The sequence below is a fragment of the Triturus cristatus genome, chromosome 10 (genome assembly GCF_964204655.1).
Source record: "Triturus cristatus chromosome 10, aTriCri1.1, whole genome shotgun sequence".
NCBI classification, from domain to species: Eukaryota; Metazoa; Chordata; class Amphibia; order Caudata; family Salamandridae; genus Triturus; species Triturus cristatus.
In genome coordinates, this window is record NC_140593.1 from 140735990 (window position 1) to 140753425 (window position 17436).

Genomic DNA, 17436 nt, shown 5'->3' on the forward strand with positions numbered 1-17436 from the left:
ACAACCTCTGATTTTTACCCCCTTTCCCCAAATCTGAGAATATGTTTATGGAAATATAGTTCTTTAAGTCTTGTATGCTAAGCAGGGTGTTGGATAGAGAGAGACTATAAAAATGTATTACTTTCTGTTGTGGTGCGCAATGTTCCTTGCAGCATATATTACATTTATGAGATTTTTAAGCTGTATAGCTCTTCATGCTGCCGTTTTTATTCTGAAACTAAGCAGATTTAAACCAAAGAAGCATTTTTTGATATTAGGGGGATACACATGTAAACCACAAATTTAACTTTTAAATGAACAGTAGTGCCTAAACTATAGCAAGAGATGAAGTTTCAAACCTCTATAAACATGGTAATTTTACTAGTAGTTTATGTAATTTAATATTTCTAGATTTCCTCGTCTTGCACCCAGGTGTCCTTTGCCTGCTGGGAGGTGGCTCTGCGGCTCTCTGGGTGGGAAACGCCGCTTCACTGAGATGACCCTCTGTGGCGGTGAACTTGGGAGTTGTCAGCTCACTAATGTGGAGGGATTTGTTCCATGGGACCGAATCGGGATCACCTATCTGGGGGATGTTTGCAGAAGAGGTGGCATCTTGACATTTAAGGACCTAAAAGCTCGATACGCCCTGTCCAACTTTCAATTCTTTTGTTACCTCCAACTACACCATGTCCTGTGGGCCCACGATCTCCCAGGCCCCATTGCCAGAGTATAGCCTGCCAGAGGCAAAGTTTTTCTTTGGGGGCCTGGACGATCTATTGCTCTCTGGTCATCCACGCCTCGACGGCCTTGAGCAGGCGAAGTGGGAGGCCTGGGTGAGAGACCTTGATGACGAGGAATGGAGGGAGGCCTGGATGGCTCCCCAAGAGCTGGCGATTTTATCACAGTGGTTCAATTTAACTACTCACATGCGACCTACCTTACCCCGCAGCGATTACAAGACCTGCTCCCAGGTGCCCCTGCCGCCTGCGTGAGATGCTCGCTCCCAGCAGCGGATTCTTTCCACGTAGCATGGGACTGTTCAGTGTTGAGGCCCTTCTGGAAGGGGGTGGTCAGGTGCTTTCATTCGTTCTGGGCCGTAGCCTTGGACCTCACTCCCCATAATGTGTTGCTGGGGCTGGTGGAAGAAATGGGAGACCCCCTCCCAGGCTGGGCGGGTCTTCATTGGAAATACCACTAAGAGAGATGTGGCTAGTATCTTGGAAGCAGCAAGCACCACCGACCATCAATTGCTGGCGTAAGGGGGTTGAGTGGTGCATACACCAGGAGAAGCCAGTTTTTGAGGCACTTGCCGGTCCCTGAAAGCACAACCGAATATGTGGGAGGTGGTGTCGCTACTGTGGATTGTCGATATGATCTTGAACTGTCATATATACAGTTGCCTGGGCCTCTTGTACTGCTATGCAAGTATAGCCCTCTCATCTGTAGTGGGAGGATATGTGTCTTGCTGCAAATTTCTCAATAAAGTTGGATATTAAAAAAATATTTCTAGATTAGTTTTAAATGATAATTATACATACAGTAACGACAATATTGCATGCACATTTATTGTTTCCCTGCTCGTCTCTTTCTTTTATTCTTAGTCTTTCTCCTTTTCTGTTTTTCATTTTTCTATTATATTTTAAATTCCAGTTTGCCATTGTAGTTCACGAATTTTAAACTTGCATTTTATTTAGTACATAATCCTTAATATATACATTTTAAATTCAATTAACTAATGATTTTCTTTAAAAAAAAATGTTTGAATGTTAATGGTACTTAACATTGCGCTTTACTGATACACAACTGTAAAATCCGGTTACATAGGTCTATAATCAATTGTATTTTTGTTGTAGTAATCACTTAAACAATAGTCGTGGCTTGCATTAAATCAAGCAAGAGTAGTTTTGTTTTCATCACACTGTTCGTTCATTCACATTTCATTTATTTTTGACTGATCAGAAGCCATTTTTAGTACCAATGGCACAGCTGGAGTATACTAGAAAAGTACAGTAAGTATTGTTTGGTAGTGCCTTACACCGAAATGTATAAATTATATTTGCAACAGATCACAGGCTCCAAATTGTACACTGGTGTGTTTATTTTCAAAGCAGAGATTCCAAAATTATTCTGCATTCCTGCAACCTGAAGGCCTCTTATCAGACAGTGGTACTGACCATGCATTAAATAATAAAAGGAAGACTAATGCAATGAGGCGGTGTAACCATGTCGTATAAGGAACCAACGCCTCACTTTGCTTTAAAGGGATATTGGAATTAATCTCAGATATATGTGTTGTTAAAGAGAACAGGTCCTTTATTTGGAAACAGAAGTTATCTATAACTTGTAATGTCCTTATAATGTCCAGGGGACGGTCATTTATTCCATCTATACAGCCATATATTGGGTGCTGTTTTATGTTACGGAGGAAGGAGAAAAAGGTATTTGGTAAGATTTATTGCAGCATGACTTTGGTAACCACGTTTAATGAACAAAATAGATCTGTATTAATCAATCAATTATAATAGTTCACCAAAATAATAGGTATAATAAGAGGAACCAGAAGAACAAGTTACTTACCTTCGGTAATGCTGTATGTGGTACAGACACTATAAAACTGGAGATTCCTCAGCTTTTGAATATTCCCCAGGTGTCAGACTGGATCCAGAAGCTTTTGAGCAGTAGCTCTGCGCATCAGTAGGTGGTGTCGTGTAGCTCTGCAATAATGCTGTTCCGCTCCAGAAATTACATACAAGACCCATATAGGCACCACTTCCGCACGTTGACATAAGTTCCACACCATCAGATGCGGATCAAGAGCTACCTCTAGTCTCTTTGATACAAGTTACCTAAAAATGTTTCCTGTGTGCAAGGGAAATGTCACCTCCCAAAACCACCATTTTTAAGCTCTGTAAGGACTGTCACAAACAAATGTCTGTGGCAGATCCTCAACAGGTATGCCTGTGGTCGAGTTTCTGGGGCCATCTGCAACACTAAAGCAGATCGAAGAGGTCCGAAAGGCCATGCTCCGACTTTTCAGATCTTTACAGACTCCTTTTGCCGTGCCTGCGGGCCCCAAGGAGATGAGAGTCCCTCCATTTAGGATACTGCTAGTGGGTTCGCTCGGCGTGAGTTGTACCCTCCAAATCAACCAATGCACCTCCCCTGTTCCTGCATGGACTCAGCCTCCAGCGCCACACTGGTTCCCAGAGCCTTGACACCGATACCGACTCAAAGAATCCCTGAGGTCGGGGTGCTCAATGTGCTCTCTGACCTCGGGTCGGTGGTGCTTGAACCCCGACAGAGGCTGAACTCTATTAAGCACAACCTTTCCCGCTTGACTAACCACAACCTTTCCCGCTTGACTAACCACCTCCACAAGGAAGTACACAATCTTTTCACCACAATATGTGCACGAAGATCACATAGTACGTTATACGTCATTATAACTGTATCTCTTACATTTTGTATAAGTAATATCCTTTGTGGGCTACGTATACATTATAAACTAGATAAACATCCCAATCTTCTTTTGGGAGCTCATTGTAATCTGTTATGACTGTACACCGTGAATTATATACGGTTTCAACATTGTACCAGAAGAGACAAATGTATTTGGGCAAAATGATTTGCAAATTCATTTTTATCTTTCTTTAGCTCTATAAAATGTGGAAGTCACATGCAAATTGTTAATCGTATCTTAAAAAGTAAAAAGACTGAGAAATTTTAAAAGAAAAGAAAACAATAGATGGACATGTCAGGGCCTAATTTGAGATGATTTTAACTGTATGGGTACACCTGTTCTCACCTGGTCAGGTCTGGTTCAGGGAGAGGAAAGCGCAGCAGCTGGTTCAGGTACAATCCCATCTGGAGGCAACTTTGCCACTGGCAGTAAATATGGGCAGCATCCAAGTCTAAGCTTTTATTCCGTGCTTTTCCTTCTTTAAATTTCAAAAACTGATCGAACACCGCCTTGGTCTTCTCAGCAGGACCTACAGTGGACATTAGTAACACCATCACCACAATAATCGATAATGCATGCCTTCTTACTGCAGAGTGTGTCAAATGCGCCCCTTTGCACTTTTCATTGTATGTATTTGATGCTGCAGCACAGCAGGTGCATTAACCCACCAAACCAGTCCACACTTTAATTTGCATAAGATGCCCGACTGTTTACAGGACACCGCTATGAAGCGTCCCAAGTTTCTCTAGGCTGTGTGGATTGTAGTGAGTAAAGGGTTCACAAAGACATGTGCCCCTAAGTTAACGTGGGTGTGTAATACCTCTTTTGATGACTGTAAATTCACATTTGCTCCAAGGGTCAGGAAGTAGTGTCCCAGAGCGGAGAGTAGGTGATCCGAGGCGTAGATGCCCGCCTAAGTGGGGGCACACCTTCGAACGTGCAACTTTATGAGTATTTATTTCTTATCCGTTTATTAGCATATCGGAAATACAAACAAATAAACTCTCGCAGGTGTTATATCCATACTGGTGAATATATAGGTATATATGGAAACGGGTTGAAAGGGCTCCACCTGAAAGTGGGGTCACTGTTCCATCACCATTGACATTAGAGAGGCAGGACTGTTGTCGTTATTCCCTTAAGATTCCCTCCTCCTTCTTACTCATTTGACCTGCATGGGATTGATGGAGCAGGTTAAGCGAAATTTTGTATACCTCCTCAATTTTGCATGAAAATATTAATTACATAACCTACTTATATTATAATTTGAATTAACTGTTTGCAGTGTTATATTAATCAACTATCTGCACTTTTAGTAAACACCAACTACACCTCGAATTCATTACTATTTGCATGGCAGAATAACCCTAATAACTAACTGTGGTACGCCTATTAACAATAGTTCGTGTGGTGATAGAATATTGCATGATATATGTTGTTTTTGTGATGTTTGCGTTCCCGTTTGGATCAAATGGTGAGTTTTATTGCTTTAAATGTCGCTAAAAAGCTAGGAAATTACTAATACATAAAGGGATTAGTGAGGGTTTAACATTAGAATCTTCATTTCTGTGTATTAATTATTATTTTGTGTTTGTTTTGCTTAAGTTGGCATTTGGGCCTACCAAACCATGACATCCAAAATGGAGTTCGGAAGTTGCCACCGTCTCATGAGCGCGATGTCTACTGCGCAGACTCGGATGGCTCCGTAGACCTCCAGGCAACCTCAAGTCAGAGCACAGTGTTCCTGGTCAAGGATAGGAACATGGAGGACTGCCAAACTTCAGTTAGTAAAAACCAATTCAAGAACAATGATCATCCACAACTAGAAGAGAATACATTGTATCATGGACACATCCAGGACCGAGGAAGTGACTTAAAATATTCCTTGGATGTGAAAATTCGACGATAAGACCAATCAGATTGTAGTATTGGTAAAAGAATGTTTCAGGTTACCCAGAAATTTATTATAAAAAGGGTAGTAGAATAGGGAGGAGTTAGATCGATCCCGTACACCCCTATCGACCCCACAGGCGATGACAGATGAGCTAGATGCTTGCACGATTCCTGGTCCTTTGGAGATCTTTGGGACTGTGACGTGCTGAGCAAAGAACTTTTCTGAACTTTGAGTTTGGCCTGCTTTATTGGGACAATTGAGCAGAAAATTTGGTTTATGCAGAGCCAATTGAATTAGAAAAGCCCCGATAGCAAGAATAGGTAAATATAAAATGTCATTTGATTGTGTTGTTTGACTAAATTTCAACTTTGATTGACTAAAAGCTAATTATATAATTGCAAATAAAATTTAGATAAACAAAATTTGATTAACAGAAAATGTGATTTTTCCAAAAAAGAGATTAGAGGATTCTGAAGCTTAAATGTGTTTTAGCTGGTTCTAAATCACCATCAACCAGTCCAACAAATTGGTCCGTCGACCAAGTGGTGGAGTGCCTTGATGATTAGGTTAGGATCCTATAGGTGGTGACGCGAATGTATATTCTGTAAATAACTCTTCTTCCCTATAGGTTATAAGGTACCCCCCACATGTCCAGTGCATCCTTCCTCCTGTGTGCAGACCTGTGAGAGAGACGTATGAGTGCTGGTGTTATGGGCCCCACCAATGAATGTGTGTGTGAATGAGTTAGTGTGACGACGGGTCTGTGATGCAAGGAGGATTTGTAAATTTCGCCCCCTGGCTTTGCGCTGGATCAGGATAATGATGCTGAAGTTTGACCTGAAGGTCCTCTGAGTAAGTGCCCTGAGCAGGCCTCTGGTTGGCGCCCAGGAGCTGCCGTCAGCTTAGGGGTAGCAGTGGTTAAATGACGGTGTTTGCTCATCATAGACGGCGGCCCGCCAACACGCTGCCCTAACAGCCACACTTTTTTGAAAGCGGGGTCCCGCTAAATCCTCCATATTGAGACCTCGAGGGCCATTATTAGGCCTGACCGAAATTGTAATTATGCCGGAGTCATTTTGGTAATTCTGCTTTACTCTTTGACACACATTTACCAATAATTTCCTCAATGAGAACTATTCTTGTAATTAAGAGTGATTTTGAGGGAACAATTAATTTAGCGTGCGCTAGCAACTGCTCGCACAGGAACCCATCAAAACAGTAGCAGACAACATATTCTCAATATAGAAATCAACATAACCCGAATTCACCAAGTGACATCAGAATGCACGTGTTTATGGCAAGTCAGAGCGTCAAAGTCATGGAAAAAAAAGCTTTGTATCTGAATACAGCAAACCGGGGCACCTCTGTGGGGAAGCAGGACATAGGTGGGCCCCATTGTGTGACAGAGCAAAGCCCGAAGAAGGGAAGAGGGGGTCCCGGGACATTTATGAACTCCCTGGGTATTAAACATGTGGTAGCCACACCCACTCAGGATTCGATACAGCATGTCACTCACTCATGTCAAGTCCCTATCCAGGGTGAATGAATGAATGAATGAATGGCGATTTATATTGCGCAGAACAGTAACCCGCAGGTATCAAGGCGCCTAACAAAAATGATCAGAGAAGGATCAAAGAAGGAGACAGGAAACCTTACATGTATGCTTGCCGAAAGAGAAGGGTTTTTAGAGCAGAGCGGAAGTGCTGTAAAGACGGGAGAGATCTCAGGTCCAGGGGAAGGTCATTCCACCACTTAGGAGCAAGAGTGGAAAAGGCTCTACCACCCCATTTGGCTCTTCGTACACGGGGGGCTGTCAGACGCAATTTCCCAGAGGAACGCAAGTTCCTTCCGGGGATATAGTGGGAAATGATGGACCCAATTCCTGTGTCGCTATTTTTGGCAATGGCTCTGTAGGTCATGCATAGAACTTTGAACCGGATTCGGTGTTCTACCGGCAGCCAATGCAGCGTTTTCCTGGCTGCAGTGGCCGAAGAGCGTCTGGGGATATCCAGGACAAATCTAGCTATAGCGTTTTGGACTACCTGTAAGCGCTGCAGCAGGCCTTTGTTAAGCCCAGCATACAGTGCATTACAGTAGTCCAAGCGCGATCCGATGAGAGCAACTGCTATTTGTTTTCTTGCCTGCAAGGAGAGATATTTCCTGATCCTTCGTAGGGTGTGAATCAAACCCCAACAGGTGGAGACAGTTCTGCTCACCTGGCTGCCTAAGTCGAGGGCAGGGTCTATCAGCACCCCGAGGTTCTTGGCAGATGTTGTAGGGGAAGGGCATGTTCCTAGTGAGTCAGGCCACCAGTTGGCTGACCAGATGTTTTCTTTCCCCCCGAACACCATCACCTCAGTCTTCTCCCCATTCAGTTTAAGAGAGTTCTGAATCATCCAATGACCAACCACCTCCATACAAGATCTAAACCTGGAGGCGATTAGTTCATCTGAATGGGGAAGAGAGACGAGGATTTGAGTGTCGTCTGCATAAGAGACTACCTCCATCCCGAAAGATCTTATAAGTTTGGCTAGTGGGGTAACATAGATATTAAAGAGGGTCGGGCTAAGTGCTGACCCTTGAGGGACCCCACATAGCACAGATCGGGATGGAGATAGGAACTTCCCCAGCTTGACTCTTTGTTCCCTCCCCGTGAGGAAGGAGGTCAAAAGATCCAGAGCTGCGTTCTTCACCCCCACCTCCCTCAGCCGAGATGTAAGGACTGAGGGGGAGAGGGTATCGAAAGCCGCAGTTAGATCGAGCAGGACCAGGAGAGAGGTCTGGCCCTCATCTACTGTCGTGCGGATCTTATCGAGCACGATGGTGAGGGCTGACTCGGTGCTGAATTCTCTCCTAAATCCATGCTGGGAGGAGTCTAGGCATCCCGAGCTTTCCACAAAAACAGCGAGATGCCTGTTAAGATGAGTCTCAAGCATCTTCGCTGGGGCAGGGAGCAGAGAGATAGGCCGGAAATTCTTTAAGACCCCTGGGTCCAGGGAGGCCTTTTTCAACAGGGGTTTTACTACCGCCTTCTTCCATTCTATAGGGAAGATACCGTCTCTAATGGCTAGATTCATTACCTCTAGCAGCGGAGGTAAGAGGGTATCCCTACACTGCTTGATGACTTTCAGTGGGCAGGTATCCAAGGGAGAACCAGACTTGGTCTTAGTTAGCAATAGCTCAAGATCTTGCAAGACCAACGGGGGAAAAGAGTCCAGGGTGCTTGAGGGGGGGATTTCTGTGGTGGTTAAACTCATCTCTACCCCGGATGTGGATGCACTGAGACCAGCTCTTTGTTCCTCGAGGGCCAAGTGGATATCCTGGATTTTAGTGTGGAAGAAGGAGGCAATCTTATCACATAGATCCTGCGAAGGAATAACAGGGTCAGGGGCTTGCAGTTTGACCAAGGAATCAACAGTTTTAAAGAGCTCCTTCGGGGAGGAGAGCGAGGTGGTCACGGTAACAAAGTATTCTTGTTTAGCTTGCACAATTTCAGCTTTGTATTTTTTAATAAGGAGTTTATGAGCTTCCTTGTTCTTGAGGTCCCAACTAGTATGCCAAAGCCTCTCCTTTCTCCTCACTTCTTGCCTAAGGAGCCTAAGGGAGTCGGAGAACCAGGGGGCAGATGGTCTCTTTCTGGCTCGGCGCCGAGATTGTACTGGGGCCAGTTTATACAAGGCCTCGGTGGTGACCTGTTCAAAGTGAGCGACTGCAGTCTGTACGTTATCTAGGCCAGTGATAGTAAGGCTTGCAGCCCAGGGCTTGAAAGAGTCGCTGTTGATATTCCTGAAGTTTCTGGCAGTCTCCATTAGGTGGTTCCCTTTTTTACCGGAGTCCATCCTATGATATTTCAAAAGAAAAGGGACCGCCAGATGATCAGACCAGGATAGATGAATCGGGTCCTTAGTAGTCAGACGGGGGTCATTGGAAAAGATACCATCCAAAGTGTGTCCTGCACGATGTGTGGCTCCGGTAACACGTTGCGTGAGCCCACATGATTCCAGGGCCTCAATGAGACAGGAGGTATCAGAAAGGTCAAGCCGTTCTAGGTGGTAATTAAAATCACCCATGATGGAAAAGTTATCTCGGCCAAAATAGGGTTCAAGGGACTGGAGGAGGTTGTGCGTAAAGTGGGTTCTCGAGCCGGGAGGTCGATAAACTAAGATACCGTTGAAGAAGGGGCGTTGCGCTTCCTTTATTGAAAAATAAAGTGCTTGAAAACTGTCAGGAAAATCGGGTATGGGGACGATATGGCATTGTAGGTGATCTTTGTAAAGGATCGCTATCCCCCCTCCCACTCGTCCCTGTCTATCGAGTCTGGCCAGGCAGTACCCTTCAGGGACCGCCTCGATTAGATCAGGGTCGGATGAATCCTCGGCCCATGTTTCGGTCACAAACACTAGAGTGGGCGTTCTATCCAGAACCATCTCCTTGAACATAACCTTGTTCTTGACAAGGGAGCGGGCATTAACCAAGATGCCCTCTATTCCTACTGAGTTGGGACTAGATATGACGGGGTGTTCAAAGAGAGGGTGGATGGGGGCGGAGTTAAGAGGCCTAGACGTGGAATGACAGCCACATCGTAATGGGAACAGAAAGTCATCTGGTTCATAGGAATGTGAGCAGCGTTTTTTACGAGGTTTAAGGGCCAGCATTTGGCTAAAAGAGTAGCTGCATGGGAGAGAGAACATTTTACCAGAGTCCAGGGGCCAGCCGTCCAGCGCATCCTCAGCGCGGACGGACGCAGACGAGCTGGACTCTGGCGTGACTCCGGCGGGCATCCGGCGCGTCCGCTACGCGGAGCGTCTAGTGCCCCCTTTTGTAGCAGCTAGAGCGCGAGAGCGCGACTACACACCCAAGATGGCCGCTAAGCAGCCCTCGCCTCCCCGGGACCGGCTCCCAGCGTCAATGCTCAGCTGGGAGCGGCCCAGGAGGTAGAGGAAGGTAGGAGACGATAAATCAAGTGCAAATAAGCTTTAAAATCAAGCGCCTCTTAAAAACGAGCGTCACTCAAAACGCGATCTAAAATACGTGATTACCCTCAGCAATTCAGTCTGTGGCAAGGAGAGTAAAGAAAAGTGCAGTAGAACCTCCGGCTTCCGCCTCAGAGGGTGAAATGAAGTCGAAGGGTGGGAATGGTGAGGGAACTCTACCGCCCCCTCACCCCACCCCCTCCAAGACACTCAAAATGGCTTGATTATAACCATACAACCATCATATAGAAAATGTACAGGATAAAGAGATCAGTGTTTAAAATTTTGCAAATCCTTCTCAAAATACAACGCATATGGAAACGCTGAATAATGTTTCAATGTTCACTGTCCTCAACCAAGTTCACTTGACATCTAGCAAAGATGTTGCAGGCAATCCAAGGCATAGGTCATGGCAGATGAAACAAGCTTTGGCAAAGCAAATAGGTCTGGCATTAGCTAGCAGCCTATTGTCAATTTCTTGTTTTGTTATGGTTTTTAACATTTTGCAAAACTTCATTGTTCAGGAAGTTGCTGGGCCCTCATCAAATCTAAAAAATAAAAGACATTGGCAATGGGACGGGTGGAAGAAAAATGTGAATGACCGTCACAGACTAATGGATGAAGTGTGGCTGAAAACTACTTTAAATAACCAATGTATACATACTTTTAGTAAAATCACAAGGTCTCAATAACACCAACCTAAAATAGCAAATTGGTCTGGCAGCCTCTTGCCTCTGAGAAAGAAGGTAAGAGATATAAAGCCAAGAAAATATGATGGAAAGTAGGAAGGAAGGGAGAAAAAGATGGAAGGCAAAAAAGCAAGGAAGGCCAAAAAGGAAGGAAGAAAATACGAATGAAAGAGGGAAAATGGCAAAAGAGGAAGGAAGAATGGGAGGAAAAATGAAAGAAATAGAGAAAAAGAAGGAAAGAAAATAGTAAAGGCAAAAAAGAAGCAAATAAAAAAGAGTGGAAGAAGGAAAGAAAAAGACAAGAATGAAAGAAAGGAAAAAGAAAAGGCAAAAAGAAAGAAGGAAAGAGAAGGAAAGGAAAAAGGAAAGAAGACAAATAAGGAAAGAAAGAATGAAAGGAGGCAAGAAAATAGAAAGAAGCAAAGCAAGATAGAAAGGAAAGAAAGAAGGAAAGAAAAAGAGGAATAAATTAAAAAGGTAAGAAAAAGAAAGAAGGAGAGAAAAAGAGAAAGAATGTAAAAGAGAAAAGGAAAGGGAAAAAGAATGAAAGAATGAAACAAAGAAAGAATGGAAGGGAAGAAATTAAAGAAAGAAGGAGAGAATAAAGAAAGAGGAACGGAAAGAAATAAGGCAAAAAACAAAGAAGGAAAGAAAGAAGGATTAAAGGCAAAGAAAAAGAATGAAAGAAAAAAGAAAGATGAAAGAAAGAAAATAAAGATGGAAAAAAGAAGGAAAGGAAGACGATGGAAAGAAAGAAGGAAGGAAAGAAGGTTCACATTATAAAACATTGGATGCTAAAATTGAAATTACACCCCACGTGTTCAAATATAAGTGTTACAAATGTGCTGTAAATTAAACACGATAAAGTTTTGTTTTCTTCCTGGACAAAAATTATTAATGAACCAATGGTAATACCAAGTCCAGGAATAAAATATAGTATGCTGTGAAAAAAGCAGTAGTCCTATAAATAAATGCGATTTCAAAAGGAATTTACAACAGCAGTGGCAGGAGACAAGAACTAATAAAGCTGGGATGTTCCCTATGCTTTCTTCGAAGGTATCCTGGTATCGCATCAGTCAATACTAAAGAAATAAAGTAAAAACAAAAACACTGGCACTGAAGGGATCTAGCTTATGTGTGGATGTGCTCCTTGTGAAAGATCAAAATGCAGTCACTCACAGTGAAGTTAACCAGTGACTTAAGTAGGCTAACCCACTGCCCTATGCTGTAGAGAGCGGAAGTAAAATGTGAATGAGAAAACAAACTAATGGAAGAAGAGAAGTGGGTTAAAGCCCCTTTAGGTAAGTATATTATAAATATTATTTTAGTAAAATCAAATGGTCTTGGCTAACTCCAGACCTAAAAAAGGGAAGCAAACAGTTCCAGCAAACGTTCTGAATTCAGAGCAAGCAGTAACATCCCAACTCTTTAAAAAATTCTAAAGATAGCAAGAGATAAAGACCCTTGCATCATGAACATAGGAGAAAAGGAAAAGGAGGAGGAGGATACATTTCAATGCTGAGTGGGGGGAGTGAGAAAGTAGTCTTCCTGGCAATGGATGAGCCCTCTGCCTCCAGAGTCTGCACACCAGGACCCATTGCCACATCAAACATGGCAAACATCAGCAGCCAGGCCAGCCTTGCTCCCGACAGTGCCACATTCAACAACTGGCTACCGATCATGGTACAAAATAGCGACAGAACTCCACTCTGGGATAAACAGGGGCAAGAAACTGCTACAAGATGTCTAAGGTAGCGTAAACACCTGACATCACAGCACATCGCTGTGGGCAGAGGGGAGATCGGACACAAAACAGGAAACAGTAGGGAGGGGTTGCCGCAAGCTAACACCACTCCCAAGGCCATTGTATAAGTCATGCAGAGATTGGTGAGGGGAGATGCTTGCAATATGTGGAATGCACACAGAGGTCACTCCAATGACCATCAACCAGAATGATACTTGAAGAAACTCGTGATGGTATAAAAAGTACTCTATGAAACTGAACCGTTTACACCTGCAATGCTCAGCTAACCAGTCACATACAACAGTGTCTATCTACTGTCCGAACAGCGAGTTAAGTCAGCAAGGGCAGGAGTTGTCTGTTATGAGTGCTCCTCTCTGGAGCCCCTACACAAGCCTAGAAATAGCACCATCTTTCACAAGTAAATTCATGAAAACTCACCTTTGCCAACGCACACCCTATGTTAATCTCACTCTACCTCGACACATTTTAGACCACCGTACGTGCACTGCCCAGTTCAATTCAACTCACTTTAAGACATAAGTGGCAACTTCATCAGTCCATGGTCGGCCGCGTCTTGGGTAATATAATCACCAAATAATTTTGTGCAAATATATACCCCATTGTTATTTCAACGATGACACAGTATTATGGCTGCTAATAGGCACATAGTAGAATAAGGTCTGTTTCAGTAATTGGAACCTTGGGAGAGAAGAAACTCCAAGATTTCAAGACAGCTTTTGGGTACAGCCATCTGTTCTAGCCCAGACACAGGCAACATTATCATGAATTGGATGAGAACCTGGCCTCCAACTGCTTCAAAGGTTCGGAATCTTTTTACTTATTTTTTAACTTCGAGCACTTTAGTAGATTCTGAGTATGCGTGTCTTTCAACTAAACCCCAGGCATCCTCTGGAGCGCTCAGATTGACAGGCAACAGCACTGGGTCTGAACTACCATGTTCATAAAGTGTCTTCTTAGTAGCCACCAAAAATGTATGTGCAGCTTGCACAGTCGAAGTAAAATCAGCAAAGAATTTGATTTTATAGCATTCATTCAAACGTTATTACTTTTACCAGCAAGCTCCTTGCAATATACAAACAAAGTATTTTACCTACTGACAACAATAAAACGAAGATAACTACTGTTTTCTTAAAGAGGTATTTAGTAAGTAACTCCAGATGTATAGCAAGAACATACAACTAAATAAATAACCACAACAAAGAAAAGTGCAAGTCTGAATGTCTGCAGCTAGGCTACGGAACCTCCTACTTCAAGATTTCATCAATCATTTGATTATTAGAGCGCGTTAGTCCATTAAAATACAAAGAAGGGGTGACAATACATGACCAAAAAGGTCTTTAAATGGCCCTGCTCACACTGTCAATCCAATATCACAATCGCACATTAAGTAAACTAGCAACGAGCAGTGGGCGCCAGTCGATTGCACTCCAAAGGTAAACAATGTGGTGCAAGGAGATGGGACTAGATGACACACACCTCCTTATTCCTGCTAGTGTAGGTCTAAATTATACTCCGGCCTAAATTGGTCTGTCGTCATTTTATTTTTTTTAGCCAGTTCAGCAAGGAAGTCATCACAGAATTGCACATAAGGCACCCTGCAGCATTCCTTGCAGTTTTCAGACTTTTGTACTGATATTTCAACTTACACCCATTTCAGCAACTCTGACATCCATTGAGGGATGTTCTGGCCATGACTGATTCCCAAGGCACAGCAATAAAGCGATTAGCCGACTGTAACAAAAAATTAAAGAATGTCCACAAATCAGTTTTTTTGGACCTGTGCCTCAAGTTGAGGAGCATAACTCTGGGTTCATTAAGCTTGCAGGATCAGTGACATCTGTGAGAGTATGTCTCAATCACTGAACACTTGCACACATATGAAAAAACACTGCATCGTCAGTACCACACGAAGCAGTAGTGTAGATGTTGCCCATTCTCCTGGGTGTCAAATATTTTCTACTTGACAAGTTGCACCTTTTGATACTTTGTGTGAATCTGCAACTCATAGCTCCTTTCTCCTATCCAAGATCTCCCACTCATCCCTCGCACAGGTTATTCAGATTACTTTTAGGATGTGAAACTAGTGCTCGGCATAGGGAAGGTACTAGTCTGTGGCTGTCCCTCAACATCATTAAGACTTGTAGAACTACATGTTTGGGTGGTTCAGTCTCAGTGCATCCTTATTTTGATCATAGCGTACATGTGATTGCCTGAAACATAAGACACTGTCCTGGTGGCAAGTTAGGGGTGTGCAGAGGCATCAAAATAAACAGAGTTTGAGCGAAAGAGGTCACCCGCGAGTATGTGACGTTACAACGCATGCCATTACATCGCATGCCATTGCAACGCCAACCTTTACCCCAACTTTCTGTTGGGGGAGCGCTGGAAGTTGGAATAGATTAATTTTCTATTCCAACTGCAGTGTGTGCAACAGTAGGGAAGGTGTTGGAGTTAAATCCAACACCTTCTACCTAATGCTGCACACCTTTTTCGTTGCAACGGCATGCGATGTAATGGCATGCGTTGTAACGGTTGCGTAGTAAAGGCTGTTCCCTTTATTTTCAGTGAAACTCTTCAAGAGCATCTAATATTATTAGTGTTGTAATACTAGCCACATCAGACGAGTTTAGTGATCACCGTATGCAAGATTACTATCAGTGATCACCTCACTGCATCAGGTTGCCTGTGGTAATGTAAAAATGCTTTGTCAATTTGGATTGCCTCTGCATGGGTAATACATAACAGCCATATCGGCAATGCCTCAGGCACCAAGTTAATAACATTTGTAAAAAGTCCACCCAGTGCTATTTGAATTATTATTCAAATACCAGCTTTACATAGATTTTGAAAGTCATACATCTTTGCCTTAAATATACACTCTTAATTTTGGTACAAGTATATTAATTCAAACAAGCAAACACTTCTAATTTAGTAGGCTGAACAAAGGAAAGCTACCAGTAGCACACAAGCTACTGGTTGAAGAAGTCTGATTTCAAGACCTTGGGGAACAAGGAGCGTGCAGCATTTGTAATTGCAGTGCAGGTGTCTATTTGGATTTAGAGGTATTTCTCTACAGGCATAAATGTCAATACTACCTAGCTGCAGAGAGCAGCGTGGGTACCCTTCTCTCCAGATTCGCTCTATCCAGGAACACTGTGGTGAGCAGTCAACCCAGTTTCAAATGAAGCGATCTAGATTTATTAGGTAGAAACTAGGACAGTCATTTCGTTGCCCACTGCAATTGGGGCACCAGACAGTACGATTTGTCCTTTGGCCCTCCCAGATTACCTTCATCCGTGGGTAAGTAAAGTATTCATAATACCACCGTACAGCGGCCGAAGTTCTGAAATAAATCAACCGACATTTAAAAATATCAATCTTCACTGGTAAATGAACAAAATAATATAGTAATTTGGGCCCAGCAATGATTTTTGTCAATGCAATCAGACCTATAGCCAACAAGGAAAGTCCCTGATGAAGGAGATTCTACTTCTTAGAGCCGTCATTGCCGATCAAATGATACCATCAACAACCTCTGCATCTGTATGAAATATGTTGACACCTAAGAACCTGAAAGTGACTCTTTACCATCTAAGATCTTATCTAGGAGATTTTCTAACATGGAATCTGTCAATCTTTTGATGGAAAAATACACAATTTATCCCAATTAGTCTGTAATCCCGAGACAGCGTTAAAACGATGTAACATGGTGCTCTCGAGCTGCGAGTCCTGTTCTGCCTCCATAACTGTAGTAAAACACCATCTGCATATAGTGACATAGCATGTGTTGTCTCTTCTATGAGTAAGCTGTGATAATAGACTTCTGTATCTGATTTTTAATGGCAATCAATGGCTTCATTGCAATATAAAACAATCAGGAGAGTGGCCCATACCTCTTTGTGTTCGTTTCGCGCCCATAATCAAGTCCTATATCACGCTTGCTGTAAATCCTGCAAGTCAACTTGCTATACAGTAGGGAGATCCAAATCAATAGCTCAGGCCCCTCCCAACCTTCTGCTATATTGCACACATGTAATCACACCTCAGCGACTTAACAGTTTTCTCAATATTTATCGAGTTTCAAGCTGGTAAATCCCTGTCGATTATTCCATGTTATAATCCTCTGGAATAAGCCTGCCATTATACGTGCGCTCAAAGCAGTGTTAGAGAAAGGCGGCTCTTCTTCTGTCAGAGTGCTGGACTGGTAGGTCGCAAACAGGGGTAAATAGTTACGTGAGATCAAGTGATAGCGGAGGAAAGGCCCACGGATTGATGCAGCAGGGGAGGCACCGCAGAACACAAACTAGAGGAAATAAAAACATATAGGAAAAGCAATCGCCCGCCATTTTGCTTCAACATGCAATGAGAGACTGCACCTGGGGAAACTGCTAAGCGGCAGCCCTGAAGGGAGACACAGCGTTACAGTGGGGGCGAGCCGCAAGTAGCAACACTCCCGCAACATTGCGAGTTAGCAGAGACGCCATCCCCTTTAAAAGAAAAAACGCACTACACACGCCTCGAAGAAGCGAACGTAATCAATATGACAGGTAAATAGCGTGAAAATTGCGGAAGAGAAGTGCATGCCAGACCTGCGGGGATAAAAGCAAGCACCAGCCTGGATGATTGTGTAAACAAGCGCAAGGGGTGAAGCACATACAACAATCCCGAACACTCAC

At 43.4% G+C, this 17436-nt stretch overlaps 1 protein-coding gene across 4 annotated transcripts in view; it reads right to left on the reverse strand.

The window, feature by feature from the left end:
* ASTE1 (asteroid structure-specific endonuclease 1) overlaps positions 1–17436 on the reverse strand; it is a 291631-nt gene that overhangs the window by 18902 nt on the left and 255293 nt on the right. For all 4 annotated transcript variants that reach the window (XM_085630656.1, XM_085630654.1, XM_085630658.1 and 1 more), the window contains exon 4: positions 3785–3968. In XM_085630656.1, coding sequence (XP_085486782.1) covers positions 3785–3968 — 184 coding nt within the window. The remainder of the gene's footprint in view (positions 1–3784; positions 3969–17436) is intronic.